The sequence below is a fragment of the Emys orbicularis genome, chromosome 1 (assembly GCF_028017835.1).
Source record: "Emys orbicularis isolate rEmyOrb1 chromosome 1, rEmyOrb1.hap1, whole genome shotgun sequence".
Taxonomy (NCBI): Eukaryota; Metazoa; Chordata; order Testudines; family Emydidae; genus Emys; species Emys orbicularis.
This window is the reverse complement of record NC_088683.1, coordinates 370,966,467-370,983,691: the sequence shown is the minus strand read 5'-3', so window position 1 is coordinate 370,983,691 and position 17,225 is coordinate 370,966,467. Positions and strand designations below refer to the sequence as shown.

The following is a 17,225-nucleotide window of genomic DNA, read 5'->3' as shown; positions in this document are numbered from 1 at the left end:
CCTGCATATCTACCAATGTGATATATGAAATCGTGTGCCAGCAATGCCCCTTTGCCATGTACATTGGCCAAACCGGACAGTCTCTACGCAAAAGAATAAATGGACACAAATCTGACATCAGGAATTATAACATTCAGAAACCAGTAGGAGAACACTTCAATCTCCCTGGTCACTCAATAACAGACTTAAAAGTGGCAATTCTTCAACAACAACAAAACTTCAAAAACAGATCCCAACATGAAACTGCAGAACTGGAATTAATTTGCAAACTGGACACCATCAAATTAGGCCTGAATAAAGACTGGGAGTGGATGGGTCTTTACAAAAAATAATTTCCCCATACTAATTTCCCTCTACTGTTACTCACACCTTCTTGTCAACTGTTTGAAATAGGTCACCGTGATTACCACTACAAAAGTGATTTTACCTCCTTTGGTATTCTATTGTTAATTGAATTGTCTCTTTAGACTGACCCCCCACTTGGTAAGGCAACTCCCATCTTTTCATGTACTATGTATATATACCTGCTACTGTATTTTCCATGCCATGCATCTGATGATGTGGGTTCTAGCCCACAAAAGCTTATGCCCAAATAAATTTGTTAGTTTCTAAGGTGCCACAAGGACTCCTCGTTATTTTTGCTTCAAATCTGTGACAGAGCTGGGACTCTTTGCTCCCAGCTGTGACAGACCCAGACCAGTGGGGTACAGGAGTCTGGTAGAGGGCAAATATACTGGTCACTGGATGAGTAGTTTTCTGTTCCCTGAGTGACCAGGGAAGGGGCTGCACTAGAGTAATCAGGAACCTGCTATAACCAGTTAAGGCAGGCAGGCTAATTAGGACACCTGGAGCCAATTAAGAAGAAGCTGCTAGAATCAATTAAGGCAGGCTAATCAGGGCACCTGGGTTTTAAAAGGAGCTCACTTCAGTTTGTGGTGCGAGTGTGAGGAGCTGGGAGCAAGAGGCGCAAGGAGCTGAGAGGGAGAGGGTGAGGGTGTGCTGCTGGAGGACTGAGGAGCACAAGCGTTATCAGACATGAGGAGGAAAGTCCTGTGGTGAGAATAAGGAAGGTGTTTGGAGGAGGCCATGGGGAAGTAGCCCAGGGAGTTGTAGCTGTCATGCAGCTGTTACAGGAGGCACTATAGACAGCTGCAGTCCACAGGGCCCTGGGCTGGAACCCGGAGTAGAGGGCGGGCCCGCGTTCCCCCCAAACCTCCCAATTGACCTGGACTGTGGGTTCTTCCAGAGGGGAAGGTCTCTGGGCTGTTCCCCAACCCACGTGGTGAATCTCTGAGGCAAGAAAATCCGCCAATAAGCGCAGAACACACCAAGATAGAGGAGGAACTTTGTCACACAGCTCACTGGTCTCTGCTGATGCTAGTTAAATGGCTTGGGCCAAATCCTCAGCTGGTGTAAGTGGCTGCAGCCCTACTGAAGTCAGGGGAGATCCTTTCACTAGCGAAACCAATGGAGAGAGATCACCAGGCCTCTGTGCTTCTGAATGGATCATACGAGCCAGGTCTGAGAGCGACTAAGCCCTTTCAGCTGCATTAGTTTTCCTATACCTCCTGGGAGTAGTGAACAATAGTTTGTGAAGAACTTGTCAGTGGTATCCATGTATCAATGTGCTTTAGTGGGACACCACTGTGATTGCCAAATACTGGACAAACTGCTGAGAAATAGGGCAAACTCATTCCAGGCTGGTGGCTATTCTATCATTAGACTATACCAAGCCAGTAACAAATGTAAACTTTCAGAGTGGTAGCCGTGTTAGTCTTTATCAGCAAAAACAATGAGGAGTCCTTGTGGCACCTTAGAGACTAACACATTTATCTGGGCATAAACTTTTGTGGGCTAGAACCCACTTCATCAGATGCATGGAGTGGAAAATACAGGAGCAGGTATAAATACATGAAAGGATGGGGGTTGTTTTACAAAGTGCGAGGTCAGTCTAACAAGACAATTCAATTAACAGCAGGATACCAAGGGAGGAGAAATAACTTTTGAAGTGGTAATGAGAGCGGCCCGTTTCAGACAGTTGACAAGAAGGTGTGAGTAACAGTAGGGGAAAATTAGTATTGGGGAAATTAAGTTTAAGTTTTGTAATGATCCAACCACTCCCAGTCTTTATTCAATCCTAATCTGATGGTGTCCAGTTTGCAAATTAATTCCAGTTCTGCAGCTTCATGTTGGAGTCTGGTTTTGAAGTTTTTTGTTGATGAACTTCTGCTCACCACACTGGTTAACTGGAAGCAAAGATTGCAGTCTCCTGAGGCATTACTGCCTGTGGATCACCACCCGGACACCGGACTCCTTGATGAGGGTCAGGGAAAACCAGTTTTATTCCTTCTGATCTCAAGAGATCTCAGCCACATAGGCAGGTTAATATACAATTCAGATCTTACCCAAGGATCACTCTGCTGCCAACCTGTTAGTAACTAAAAACTAAAGGTGTAGTAATAAAAGTAAAGGAGAAGAGATATAAATGGTTAATAGATCAGATACATCTAAGTGATTTTTCAGTGTTCGTAGATTACGATCATTGCAGTGATGGAATAAACTGCTGGCTTGCAAAAGTCTCTCTGGAATCACCCAAACAGTTTGGGGGTTATTAGTCCTTGTTCCAAACTTCCTTGTCCCCAGGTAACACCAGATCAATTTGAGGGATCTGTCTATTTTCACCGGGTTTGCATTTTCCCCATTGGTTTCAGTCTCCTCTGGACATGCTGTTCTATGACTCCTACAAGACCTGGTTGGACTAGCTGGTCCCCATGTACTACGCTCTTAGGTCCTCCCCATTCAGGCTGGATAGTGTAAATTGACAGTTCGGGATTATTGGGAGTGACTATAATGTGGGGATTTGACTCCCACTTCTCCTGTATTTATTATGACCCGACATGTATGGTTACGAACTGGTACATGGTTACCACATCTTATGAGAGCCCCACTGGACGTGTAATCATAAGTCCTTTTCCTACTTTGGGCTGCATCTTTAGTTTTACTGAGAGCAACTACACCAGCTCTCTTTGGCCTGTCATGGACACCTTTGACACAGTCATTGAAATTGATCACCTCATCCTTAGAAAGCAACGAAGAGTCCTGTGGCACCTTAAAGACTAACAGACGTATTGGAGCATAAGCTTTCATGGGTGAATACCCACTTCGTCAGATGCATGCAACTGATTTGGGTCAGTGCTCTTAGTTGGGACTCCCAACAGGCATTATAATCCTCCCAGTGGAATTCCTCCATCTTTGGGAGTCAGGGTTCCATAGTCTCAGCTGCCAAGTAGTCTTTCCTCAGTCCTACTGCTTCTGTAAGCGTTGTGGGGCGGTGGCTACGCAACCACTCCTTCCCCCTCGCTGGGAGGATTCACGTGAACTGTTCCAGAATTACCATTTCTGCCACCTGAGCATTAGACCACTTGTTGGGCTCTAGTTATTGCCAAGCGTAGTCCCGGAGACATTGAGCCACTGCTCACTGACTAGCCCCTGCAGGGTACATTCCCAATGAAATCTCTGGTGGTACGTCTCGCGGCTCATACAGGTCTGGTCTACCTTCACCTTTTCATAGTCCAGGGCATCCTGCTGATCAGGGTGGTGATAGGCTACCTGGGCTGGCCCCATTAAGTAAGGGGCTAGAAGGGTGGCCCAGTATCCCGCTGGCCATTGTGAAGCAGTGGCCACCCATTCAAATGTCAGAAGAAAGGCATCGGGAACATCTCCAGGCCCCATCTTCATGAGTCTTTGCGGGAGGACAAGCGGTAAAGATCCTGGGTTGAGGTCCAGTAGAGAAATAACCAAAGGCCCTCCTAGCTGGAGGAATGCTGCCATTTATTAGACAAGCACTGGCTGCTGAGTAGCCAACTCCCACATCATCGTCTGTTGATGGCTAGTCACTGTTGCAACAGCTGTGTGTATTGCTGTTGTTGCTGTGCAGCTTGTTGCTACTGGCTTTCTAGGAGCCATTTCAAGACTATCCAAATCCATGGTGGTATCCGCTAATTTCATGTCATTAGCATGCTAAGGAGATCGAGGGGGGAACCAGACCCTCCTCCAATCTATTGGCTTTAGGCTTCTCCTCAGGCCTGGGCCACTGCCCACATTCTTCTCCACATGTGACACAGTTGGGGAAAACCCCTTCCAGTGCAGGGTAAGAGCACTCCATCTCTCTTAGGATATAGGGGTTGGGGCATACGTAAACCATGTCTGAGTCTTCCCCAAGCCCAAGTCAATATCCTCACCCTTATTAGCAGGATAATAAGGCCTAATGTCCAAAGTCATTGTAATTGCCCTTAATACCTGGGTAGTGTTGCCCAATGGCCAGAGGCAATAGATTTGCCCCGGTCAACAGGCACTGAGGCCCCATGGCTACAATCTATAAATTCACCCCTGTAAGCAAGGCTGTAGGGCCCAGTGGCTACATGTGGTCTGGGCATCTTGGTTGTCTCCATGCTCTCCAGTTTGCACTGTTCCTGGCAAGTCCGGACTCTGTGAGGCCTCTGTGGGTGCCTTGGCATCTGTCTGGGTTAATGTGTCTCTGGTTCCCCGGGTCTCAGGCTTTGGTTGAGCCTTGGCAGGAGCCAGTGGCATATGTCCTTCCACCCCGGCAGTGAGCCCCAAAATGAGCTGAGCTGCTCCCTTTTATCCTAGTGCATTTGGAATATGCCAAGTAGAGAAGAGGGGGCATGGCTTCTGTTGGGATGGTGCTGAATTATTATGAATTACTAGAGTTGTTACGAATGAATGTGGTTAGACAGATATTGGTATAGCTTGACATGTCTGAATTTGCTAGAGGATTCTGGGAGCAGGTTCTCTTAGCATCAGGAAATTGATGTGAAAATTCACTGGCTGGCTGTATTCTGCATGTATGTCCTAATACTGACCTTTGTCAGTAAATATGCCAGCTTGCAAAGCAAAGAAAGTGTAGTAAACACACAGTCAGTGAGCTTCGGAAAGATGACCCCTTCAAAGAACATCACTGTAGGAGCTTGAGTGAATGATTGATGAGAGGGTAAGCGTGGTGCAATCTCTGTCATGTGTTCAGTCACAGAGACCCCCTTGAGGCTGTCACTTGATGTGTTGGGGTACCACTGAGAATAACCCCTCTGCCAGAATGGACACCCTCACCTCTGTCTTGATGAGCCAGACCCTCCAGGTCTCCTCCAGCACAGACCCAGAGTTAGGGCAACAACACTCTGCAGAAGACAGGTACTGAGATTCACTCAGCCCTGGGGCTTCTCAGATAAAAGGGACTTGCCCCAGCACCCAGTGTGCAGACTTTCTGGGAGCCTGAACACCAAATAAATTCGTCTCACACTATATAAAATTTTATTCAGTGTGAGTTCATATTATTTGCCCTCTTTCTCGAAGTAAAGAGAGGTATGCACAGGTAACAATTTCTTACACTAGTTTTATTAATAAACACAAGTGATTTTATTAATTATAAATAGTAGGATTTAAGTGATTGTAAAAGATTGCATACAGAACAAAGTAAGTCACTGTTAGGCCCAAGAAAATGGAGTATAGAACAGGTTGTTTGGTCATCTTAGCCAAAGTTAGGCTAACAGTAGAAGCTGTGCCATTCCTGTCTCTCTGTGAAACATGAGGACATGCTTGCTTGGGCTTCAGAGAATGAGATAAGGGGGGGGGGGGCGCATTCTTGTACCAGATGTACTAGGAACGGTTTGTTTGGACATATGGAGACTTGTAGTCTCCACTCCCTGTTTCTGTTCTTCATCTGTTCTCAACTCCCTCCTTTCTCCTAGTCTCTGGTGCATGACAACAAAGCTGATAAGAAGTTGCTGAGGCATCACGAATTGTTTGTAGTGTCAAAGAAGATAGATATGCATGAATATTAGAAGCTTTTAACTAATAAAGGGGGGTGGGTTGGGTTGTTTTAACTATGACGCGACAGAACTGTCTATATAATCTCACTAGTTATTGTAATCGTGGCTGGTTCTCTTTGGAGACGGGCCGCTCTCTATTGTTGTGTGCACTCTTCAATAAAGAGCTTGTGTTTGGACCTTGCTGGTGTTGCCTGTCTCTCTGCGGTCAGACAACGAACCGTGCTGTCTGGGTTCGAGTCCCCGACATCACTAAGCAAAATAAAACAAACACACAAGGCTAAGCTTAATTTACTAAGAAACTGGTTACATGTAATATCTCATCCTCAAAGATGTTCCAATAAACTTCTTTTACAGACTAGACTCATTCCTAGTTTGGGCCCAATCCTTCCCCCTCGTTCAGTCTTTGTTAGTTCCAGCAGATGCCTTAGGTGGTAAGCAAGAGTTTCCTCATAACTGGCACCCTCCTTTGTCCTGCTCAACACCCTTATATAGATTTGGCTAATGGCAGGAGTCTTTTGTCTCAGTTTGACACGCCCCCATCTCCTCATGGAAAAGTACATGTTTTAAGATTGCTCCAGTACCAGGTGACCTGGTCACATATCTCTGCAAAATCCCCATCTCCATACTGCATGGGCTGGCCCACACATCCACAGGAAGGTTACATGAAAACAAAGCCATTTACAGCTTCTGGTTTCTTGCTTAAAAGTCATCAAGTTTCTGAAGTAACCTTAATGGCCTTTGCTTTTCATAATTACATAAGTTATACAAGTTTATACCTTACGTTTCTAACTTCAGACATAGGAAATAATACATGCATACAAATAGGATGAACACATTCAGCAGATTATAAGCTTAATAATGATACCATACAAGGGGTAATTAACATAAAGCATATTCCAGTTATTTCATGTTCATATTCATAAATATATTTTCATAAAGCATATGGAATGTCCCGTAACAAATATCTCCTCTCCAACCCCCTTCCAAAATATTTATTAGGAGAAAATTAGTAATGAAAAACCCATAGGGCATGTTTATGGGATATGTGACTCCTTTGAAAGAAAAAGTTCTAAATGTTAAGCAAAGTATGTTAGTGTTGTGAGGGATTCCTTAATTAACATCTGAAGGGGCCTGCAGTCCTGTAAGACAGAGTAGGCAAGATTCTGCTCCATGGGATCTTTGTAGGACTTTAAACCAGAGGGTCTCTATGCAGTCAAGGCCTTGCCTTGGGGGTTCTTTGATAGACCTGATGACTGAGAAGAGAAGAGAAGAGAAGAGAAGAGAAGAGAAGAGAAAGTCTTCATTTATAATTGGTAGTTATAACCATTTTCTTTGCCAGTCAGGATACTGTTTAAGGCCAACATAGTTACTGAGGGTTTATGCTTGTGTAATTGAGGCTCACTATGGAGGCATACATTTTATAACCTTATACTGCTTGTGTAATTCTTTCTCAAATAAGCTGCTGAGCATCAGACAAATTTAATCCGAATTCTCATTTGTACTGATAAATATTCTGCCCATATCAATAGCTACCTCAGCCCACAATGTAGGGTTAACCCTTCCCCATCCAGTGCGGGGCGAGTGCGCCCTGTCACACCATCACACACAAAATATGTGACCCACTGAAAATGTCCCTCTTGCTTTCCTTCTTCATCAAGTATCAATTGTGCTTTCTGTTTGTTAGACATCAGCCTCACACACATTACTGGATCAACGGACCTTTTGTCACATAGAAGACCCCCTAATCATATAACTACCAGCTTAGGTTAAAAACTTCCCCAAGGCACAAATCCTTTCCTTCTATTTGGTCGGTATTGCTGCCACCAGAAAGTGATTTGGACAAAAATTCAGGAAAAGGACCACTTGGAGTCCCTATTTCCCTAAAATATCCCCCCAAACCCCTTCACCCCCTTTCCTGGGGAGGCTTGAAAATAATATATCAACCAATTGCCTTTAATATAAGTACAGACCAGACTCTTTATCTTTATTACACTAAAATCAATGAGGTTCTTAAAAGAAGAACTTTATTATAAAGAAAAAAGTAAAAGAAGCACCTCTGTAAAATCAGGATGGAAGGTAATTTTACAGGGGGATAAAATATTTAAAACACAGAAGATTCACCTCTAGACTTTAGGCTTAGCTTCAAACTTACAAAAAAACAGGAATAAAACTCCCTCTTAGCATAGGGAAAATTCACAAGCTAAAACAAAAGATAATCTAACACATTTCCTTGCCTTTACTTACAATTTTTGTAATTTTAGATGTATCATTTCAGGTATCTTTTCAGGATATATTTTTACCTGCTTTGTCTCTCTCTCTGTCCAGAGAGAGAACAAACAAAGAGAGCACAAACAAAACCTCTCTCCCCCCTCTTTCCCCCCCCGAACCCCCGCAGATTTGAAAGTATCTTCTTTCCTTATTGGTCCTTTTGGTCAGATGACAACCAAGTTATTTGAACTTATTTATTATAATAATATAATATAATAACTTATATTATTGCCCTTATATAAATCCATGGTACGCCCACATCTCGAATACTGTGTACAGATGTGGTCTCCTCACCTCAAAAAAGATATTCTAGCACTAGAAAAGGTTCAGAAAAGAGCAACTAAAATGATTAAGGGTTTAGAGAGGGTCCCATATGAGGAAAGATTAAAGAGGCTAGGACTCTTCAGTTTGGAAAAGAGAAGACTAAGGGGGGACATGATAGAGGTATATAAAATCATGAGTGATGTTGAGAAAGTGGATAAGGAAAAGTTATTTACTTATTCCCATAATACAAGAACTAGGGGTCACCAAATGAAATTAATAGGCAGCAGGTTTAAAACAAATAAAAGGAAGTTCTTCTTCACGCAGCGCACAGTCAACTTGTGGAACTCCTTACCTGAGGAGGTTGTGAAGGCTAGGACTATAACAATGTTTAAAAGGGGACTGGATAAATTCATGGTGGCTAAGTCCATAAATGGCTATTAGCCAGGATGGGTAAGAATGGTGTCCCTAGCCTCTGTTCGTCAGAGGATGGAGATGGATGGAAGGAGAGAGATCACTTGATCATTGCCTGTTAGGTTCACTCCCTCTGGGGCACCTGGCATTGGCCACTGTCGGTAGACAGATACTGGGCTAGATGGACCTTTGGTCTGACCCAGTACGGCCTTTCTTATGTTCTTATGTTCTTATGAACTTCTTAACCCCGTACAGGTAAAGCGAGTCTGTATCTTTGGCCAGGAGGGATTTTATGTTACTGCATACATAAAGGTTGTTACCCTTCCCTTTATATTTATGACATCCTCCATTAATCTCCACTTTTCCAAATAAACAAACCGGTTCCTTCAGCTTGCTCATAAGGTTTGAATTCCATCCCTTGCATAACGTTTGTTACTTGCCTATGGATCCTTTCCAGGTTCTCTACATCCAGTCTATACATTGGTGAGCAAAATTGGACACATTACTCCAGTTGAGACCTAACAAGCACTGAGTAGAGGAATACTATCACATACAGTGACTTGCATGTTATATCTGCTAATATAACCTAACATTGCATTTGCCTTTTTTGAAATCCCAGAGAGATATAGCTATATCATCCTAACCCTGGTGTAGACAGCATGAGGTGAATTCTTCCAGCTACCATGTCACAGGAAGGTGGATTAAGTATGCTGAGGGGACAACCCCTGCCATTGGTGAAAGTAGTGGCTACACGAAATCCCTATCGCAGGGCCGCTGTAGCATTTTAAGTGTAAACAACTCTTAAAGCAGATCTTCCAGAAAAAAATCCAGTCTCGATCTGCCAACATGGGGAATTGGAGAATCCAACACTTCCCTTCTCAGTGCGTCCCAGTGGTTAATCACCCTCAGAGCTAAATATTTGACCTTAATTTCTGGCTGGAATTTGCCTGGCTTCAGCTTCCAGCCCTTCGGTCTAGCTCAGCCTTTCTCTGGTAGATTACAGAGCCCATTATTACCCATGATTTTCTCCCTGTGAAAGTTTCCACTTGATCATCTTTTTGATAAATTAAAGAGAAATACACCTTCAAGTTTAATGGCCTGGCTTTTTCTCCATCCAACAATCATTTTTGTGGCTCTTTTCTGCACCCTCTCCAAGTTTTCAATGTCCTTTTTCACATATGGACCCCAGAACTGGATGCAGTTTGTTTCACCAATCCCATATGCCAAGGTGAAATCTTTCCCCTGCTCCAACTCACCACTCCCCTGGTTATGCATCCAAGGACCACATCATCCCTTTATGCTACAGTGTCGCACTGGGAGCTCACGATGAGCTGGTTGTCCACAATGTCCCCTAAATCCTTTTCAGGGTCCTTGCGTTCCATAATACAGTGCTGTAGTCTATGGGTCAGGCCTGCATTCCTTGTTCCAAGACGATCATTTTGCATTTGACTGTATTAAAACATTTTGTTTGCATGAGCCCCACATTTCAAAGGCTCCATATCAATCGGTATGCCTGCCCTGGCCTCCTCATTGTATCTACTCTGCCAATCTTTGGGTCATCTGCAAAATTTAGCTGCAGTGATTTTCTATTTCCTTCCAGATCATTAATGAAAATATTGAACAGCATTGGGCCTAGAACTGATCCCTGCTGAACCCCACTACAAACCCCCATTCACTGACAAAGGCCTATTAACAACAGCTTTCTGAGATCCATCAGTTAGCCAGTTTTCAGTCCATTTTACATGTTCCCAACTGATATTGTAAAGTGTTCATGTTTTAACTCAATATTTTCCCCTACTAAATCAAATGTCTCTGAGAAATCAAGGTTCTTTGCATCTGCGTGGTTCCCTTGATCCACCAAATGTGTACACTTGATCAACCAATGTGTACTATCATAAAAAGATGAAATCAGATTTATTTTACAAGTTCTGTTTTGCATAAACCTTGTTGTTGATTGGCATTAATTACATTTCTAGACTTTTTTTAACTAATCCCATACCAGTTTATCTATTGTTTCTTAACCTTGTCAAATCTTTTATAAAAACACTTTCCCTTTATTTTTAATACTTTACATTTAACACAGGAATTGCCATAACACTTTTCTGTTATTTCTCTTTTTGTTAATATACTTAATAACCTCCTTTTTGTGATCCATAGCCCTGTCAAACATGGAGTTTACCCAGACGACTTAACGTCCCTTAGGAATTTTCATAACTTCCGATTTCTATGCTTGGCTATCTAATTTCCCCTTTCCCCCTTTGTTACATATTCCTTCCCCCCCCCCCCAATTGCTGCCTTCACTTTGCCACTGAACTGGGTTTTTACCCCAAATTGTTCACTTTTTGTGGTATCATGACTTTTTCTACAAAAGAGCTACCAATTTTCAATCATATTCTTCTGTATAATTTTTTCCTCCCAATCAATTTGGCTGACAGTTTTCCTCAGCTTTGGGGAATTAGTCCTCTGGGAGCATTAAGTGTCTATAGATAGTACTCACTGGGAACTGTTCTCTGTTTGTCCATTTGCATGTAAATCAGTATCATACTTTATTTTCCTCTCCTATATCATATGTTCCCTTCTTTCTCTCTTCTTTAAACTAAAGAGTCCCAGACTTTTCTATCTGTTTGCATATGGCTGCCTCCCCCATTCCCATAGCCTATCCTGGAAATCCCTTTTATATATGCTATATCCTTTATAGAGACTGAGTGACCAAAACTGAACACATATCCAGAATATGTTATTCTCCATCCCATATCTTAGGGATATGAACATTGCTTTCATTTTTTCCACTGCTGTGAATGAGCAGGTATTTCTCTTGAGCTATTTATCAATGGCACCCAGGTCTTTTCCCTAAACTATGTTCTAGCAGGGATGTTTCTCCTGGGACTTGTCTTCCAAAGTTTGGCCATTTCCACTCTCAGGTATCGAGCAACTTGATGAATGGGGAACACCTTACTGTATGGACTCACTAGCCTGGCTCTCATTGCATTAAGGAACAATGATGGATAACCAGTATCCACACTTGTGTTTCCTGCTGTGCCTATTAAGGTTCCCCCACCACAAATTGTAGGAATTATTAACGCAGGGAGCCCCAGAAAATATGGAATTTGATTTAGTAGGGTAATTGTTCATAGTTGTTTTCACTGAATAATTAAAATGACATTTTTCAGTGTGTGAAGAGCGATCAATCAGGTTCACTCATGAGAACAGCCTCCAGTAGTGCCTGTGATGTCTCATATTAATATTGTCTCTCCTTTCAGGCATCCTGGGCACACACAGAAAGTCAGGAGAACATACGGTACATGCAGGAGACACCATTCTGCCTCAGAGTTGGACACCTTCTCCCGTACTCTATGTCAGATTCCAACACAACCAACTTCACCAACCCCTCCACCTTCATCCTACTTGGAATTCCTGGCTTGGAGGCAGACCATGTCTGGATCTCCATTCCCTTCTGCACCATGTACACCATAGCTGTCTTGGGAAACTTCACCATCCTGTTCATTGTAAAGATGGATCAAAGCCTCCATGGGCCCATGTACTATTTCCTCTGCATGCTGGCCGTCACCGACCTGGTCATGTCCACATCCACCCTACCCAAAATGCTGAACATCTTCTGGTTCAATTCCAGGGAGATCAGTTTCAGTGCCTGCCTCACCGAGATGTACTCCATTCATTGCTTCTCAGCGATGGAGTCTGGAATCCTCGTTGCCATTGCTTTTGATCACTACATGGCCATCTGTGATCCTCTGAGACATTCCACCATCCTGACAAACTCTGTTGTGGGCAAGATAGGCCTGGCCGTGGTGCTACGAAGTGGCATACTCAGGCCTGGTCTACACTACCCGCCTGAATCGGTGGGTAGAAATCGATCTCTTGGGGATCGACTTATCGCGTCTCGTCAGGACGCGACAATCGATCCCCGAATCGACGTGCTTACTCCACCAGGGGAGGTGGGAGTAAGCGCCGTCGACTGGGAGCCGCGGCAGTCGATTTTGCCGCCGTCCTCACAACAGGGTAAGTCGGATCTGATACGTCGAATTCAGCTACGCTATTCGCGTAGCTGAATTTGCGTATCTTAAATCGACCCCCCCCTGTATTGTAGATGTAGCCTCAGATTACCCTATCCCTTTCTGGCGAGGCGGTGGCCATATTGCAGAACCAACATCATACCTCACTCCTACTGTGAGCACATAGCTGTGGTGAACCTGGCCTGTGCTGATATCCATATCAGTAGTTACTACAGCCTGTTTGATCTTTTCTCTGTGATCGGAATGGATGTGTTTTTCATTGCTGTGTCCTATACTCAGATCCTCAGGGCCATCTTCCGCCTCCCCATGAAGGATGCCCGGATCAAAACTTTTGGGACCTGCACCTCTCACCTTTGTGCCATCTCAGCTTTGTACATCCCAGATTTCTTCTCCTCTCTCACACACCGGTTTGGCCATAATGTGCCACTGCATTTCCTCGTTCTCATTGCCAATGTGTACGTTCTGGTGCCCCCCTTGCTACACCCCATCATCTACGGGGTGAAGACCAAATAAATCCGGGGATGGATGCTACGGCTCTTTACTCATAAAAACACCTAAATATTTTCTCCTTGTGCTCTGGCTCTCAGACCGAGGTACACGCAGAGATGGCTGGTGCATGGTGCTGGGCCCTCTTCCTGAGTCAGCTATTCGCGTAGCTGAATTTGCGTATCTTAAATCGACCCCCCCCGTAGTGAAGCCGTAGCCTAATTGTCCATGTAGCCCAGTATCCTGTCTTCTGACAGTGCCCAGTGCCAGGTGCTTCAGAGAGAATGAAAAGAACATGGCAATCATCATGTGATTCATGCTCTGTTGCTCACTCCCAGCTTCTGGCAAACAGAGGCTAGAGACAACATCCCTGTCCATCCTAGCCAATAGCCCTTCATGGATCTATCCTACATGAACTTATCTAGTTCTTACTGGAACCAGGTCATAGTTTTGGCCTTCACAACATCCTCTGGCAGAGAGTTCCACAATTTGACTGTGAAGAAATACTTCCTTTTGTTTCTTTTAAACCTGCTGCCTATTACTTTGATTGGAACAGAGGGTCCTGTAGCACCTTTAAGACTAACAGAAGTATTGGAGCATAAGCTTTCGTGGGTGAATGCCCACTTCATCAGTCTTGCGTCTGCGTGGTAGATACGCTGGAGGGTAGGGATCAGATACAGAGGGACCTAGACAAATTAGAGGATTGGGCCAAAAAAAACCTGATGAGGTTCAACAAGGACAAGTGCAGAGTCCTGCACTTAGGACGGAAGAATCCTATGCACTGCTACAGACTAGGGACCGAATGGCTAGGTAGCAGGTCTGCAGAAAAGGACCTAGGGGTCACAGTGGACGAGAAGCTGGATATGAGTCAACAGTGTGCTCTTGTTGCCAAGAAGGCTAACGGCATTTTGGGCTGTATAAGTAGGGGCATTGCCAGCAGATCGAGGAACGTGATCATTCCCCTTTATTCGACATTGGTGAGGCCTCATCTGGAGTACTGTGTCCAGTTTTGGGCCCCACACTACAAGAAGGATGTGGAAATATTGGAAAGAGTCCAGCAGAGAGCAACAAAAATGATTAGGGGTCTGGAGCACATGACTTATGAGGAGAGGCTGAGGGAACTGGAATTGTTTAGTCTCCAGAAGAGAAGAATGAGGGGGGATTTGATAGCTGCTTTCAACTACCTGAGGGGGGGTTCCAAATAGGATGGAGCTCGGCTGTTCTCAGTGGTGGCAGATGACAGAACAAGGAGCAATGGTCTCAAGTTGCAGTGGGGGAGGTCTAGGTTGGATATTAGGAAACACTATTTCACTAGGAGGGTGGTGAAGCACTGGAATGCTTTACCTAGGGAGGTGGTGGAATCTCCTTCCTTGGAGGTTTTTAAGGCCCGGCTTGACAAAGCCCTGGCTGGGATGATTTAGTTGGGAATTGGTCCTGCTTTGAGCAGGGGGTTGGACTAGATGACCTCCTGAGGTCCCTTCCAAACCTGATATTCTATGATTCTATGATTCTAGTCTTAAAGGTGCCACACGACCCTCTGTTGCTTTTTACAGATTCAGACTAACATGGCTACCCCTCTGATACTTTGATTGGGTGACTCCTAGTTCTTGTGTTATGTCAGGGAGTAAATAACATTTCCTGATAACATTTTGCAACACCAGTCATGATTCTATAGACCTCTCTCATATCCCCCCTTAGTCATCTCTTTTCCCAGCTGTACCCCAATGCAACACACTGGCACCCCCATATTCACCACTGTTATATATTTGTAACAAATGTAGTAAAAAATATGTCATGTGAGGTGCCAATGTAAAAGTTATGGTTTGCTGAATATGATTTTGCAGTTGCAAATATTGACTATGTGTTTGCTCCTGTGGTAACTCCCACAAGGTAGTTTACATTCAGTGTATCCAGCACAATGTGAATGAAATAGTCAAGTGGATGGCCCAACAATGAATACCATGTGCCATGAAAGAAACGTATCCCCACCTGGTGGACTTACCTGGGGACATTCTGGCTAGAATATAGTTTATGGCCTCTGCTATGACTCACTGAAACATGCAAAGGCATGTGATCAGCTCATGTGACACTGGCCTCTGTTGTTGTGCCTGTACTTTTGGTGCAGAGGAAACAAGGAGACTCTCTCTCATTCCTTCAGCAGTTTCGCTGCTGGGGTTCCCGATCAGACTTTTGCCCCTGCTCCTAATCCCGTTCCTGGCCCCAGCCCCACTCCTGCCCCTGCCACATTGCTCATTTCTTTCCCCTCCATCTTCTATATTGCTGCCACCTAGGGGTCGTGTCATTTCCCCTGTCCTTGGACAAACCTCAGAGGGCATTTTTTTGGTCTCCCCTCCCTGACCCTTTAGGGGCTGCTCTCTTCCCTCCACCTCCCTATCCCATTCTGGAGACAAAGAAGGGTTGCATAGAGCCACAGGTACAGTAGCCGTGCCAGTGGTCTGTCCCCCCTTTGCCTATCTCTGTGGGCCACGGGGTCGTAACGGGGGCCCAGCCAGATGATGATCAGGGGTCCGCAATCCTGTCCCCCACTGTGCTGCGGGATGAGCTTCACCATTTTCTGGTGGACACCTGTGGTTTCAAGCATAAGGTGAAGCTCCCTCTCCAGCATTGGGGAGACTTCCATCTTCTCGTCTGGGCCATGAGGGCTGTTTTGGAGGAGCGGAGGGGAACCGGAAGGCAGGACATCCTGGTCTACTGGTGGGCCCGCAACGTCTGTGACTCCCTCCTGCCTTTCAGGGATTGTTGCAAGGCCGGCTGGGGATCCTCCTGCCCGTGAGGATCATTCTCAGCCCTCACAATGAAGCCAACCATCTTTTGAACAGGTGCTCTCCTTCCTTGGTGATCTAGGGTACTCTGTACATAAGAACATAAGAACGTCCGTACCGGGTCAGACCCAAGGTCCATCTAGCCCAGTATCCTTTCTACCGACAGTGGCCAAAGCCAGGTGCCACAGAGGGAGTGAACCTAACAGGCAATGATCAAGTGATCTCTCTCCTGCCATCCATCTCCACCCTCTGACAAACAGAGGCTAGGGACACCATTCCTTATCCGTCCTGGCTAATAGCCATTAATGGACTTAACCTCCATGAATTTATCCAGTTCTCTTTTAAATGCTGTTATAGTCCTAGCCTTCACAACCTCCTCAGGTAAGGAGTTCCACAAGTTGACTGTGCGCTGCGTGAAGAAGAACTTCCTTTTATTTGTTTTAAACCTGCTGCCCATTAATTTCATTTGGTGACCCCTAGTTCTTGTATTATGGGAATAAGTAAATAACTTTTCCTTATCCACCTAATCATACCTTTTCAACATTGAACACCAACCAAAAAAAAAAAGAAATATGGAAAGAATAAAGAAAAACACGTAACCCCATCTTCTTCTACAGAGACTCCAAAACCAGCCTTCTCTGGAGTGTAAGGGAAGTTCACAGTCTGTCCCTCACATGCCCCAGGCCTCTTGCCCAGGCCCTGGCTGTGCTGCAGGGATGCCGCGGGTTGGACACTTGCTCTGGCAGTGGGCATATGTCTCAGGCTTTAGGTGTTAGGGCCCTTCCCTGCAGCATCGACCTCACCCAACAGAATTACAATTCCTCTCCAATTCTGGCCTGCAAGGCCTCTTGACTGGGGGTATTTCCCTGCGCTGGTCTCTCTGCCCAGGGTCTCCCTTGCTCTCCCCAACTGTACACTGAACCCAGCTCCAGACTGCTCCAGCCCCAGCCCTGACCCCAATGCTGCTGCTGCTCGGCCTCCAGCTCCCTGGACTACTTCTCTGGTTCTGGCCGGCGTGGCTCTGCTCTCAGCTCTGCCCAGGCCCCTGCTGTCTCCTTAGCTCAATCCCGCTCTGGCCCAGGCAGTCCCAGCTCACACAGAGGATGGGAACCTCCTGACCTCCAGATTTCCTCATT

At 45.1% G+C, this 17,225-nt stretch overlaps 1 protein-coding gene across 1 annotated transcript; it reads left to right on the top strand.

The window, feature by feature from the left end:
• Window positions 1–12,091: 12,091 nt before the first annotated feature.
• Window positions 12,092–13,333, top strand: LOC135873078 (olfactory receptor 52R1-like). Its single transcript, XM_065397549.1, has 2 exons — window positions 12,092–12,618; window positions 12,907–13,333. The coding sequence occupies exons 1-2, from the start codon at window positions 12,092–12,094 to the stop codon at window positions 13,331–13,333; spliced, it is 954 nt and encodes a 317-aa protein (XP_065253621.1).
• The last annotated feature ends 3,892 nt before the right edge of the window (window positions 13,334–17,225 follow it).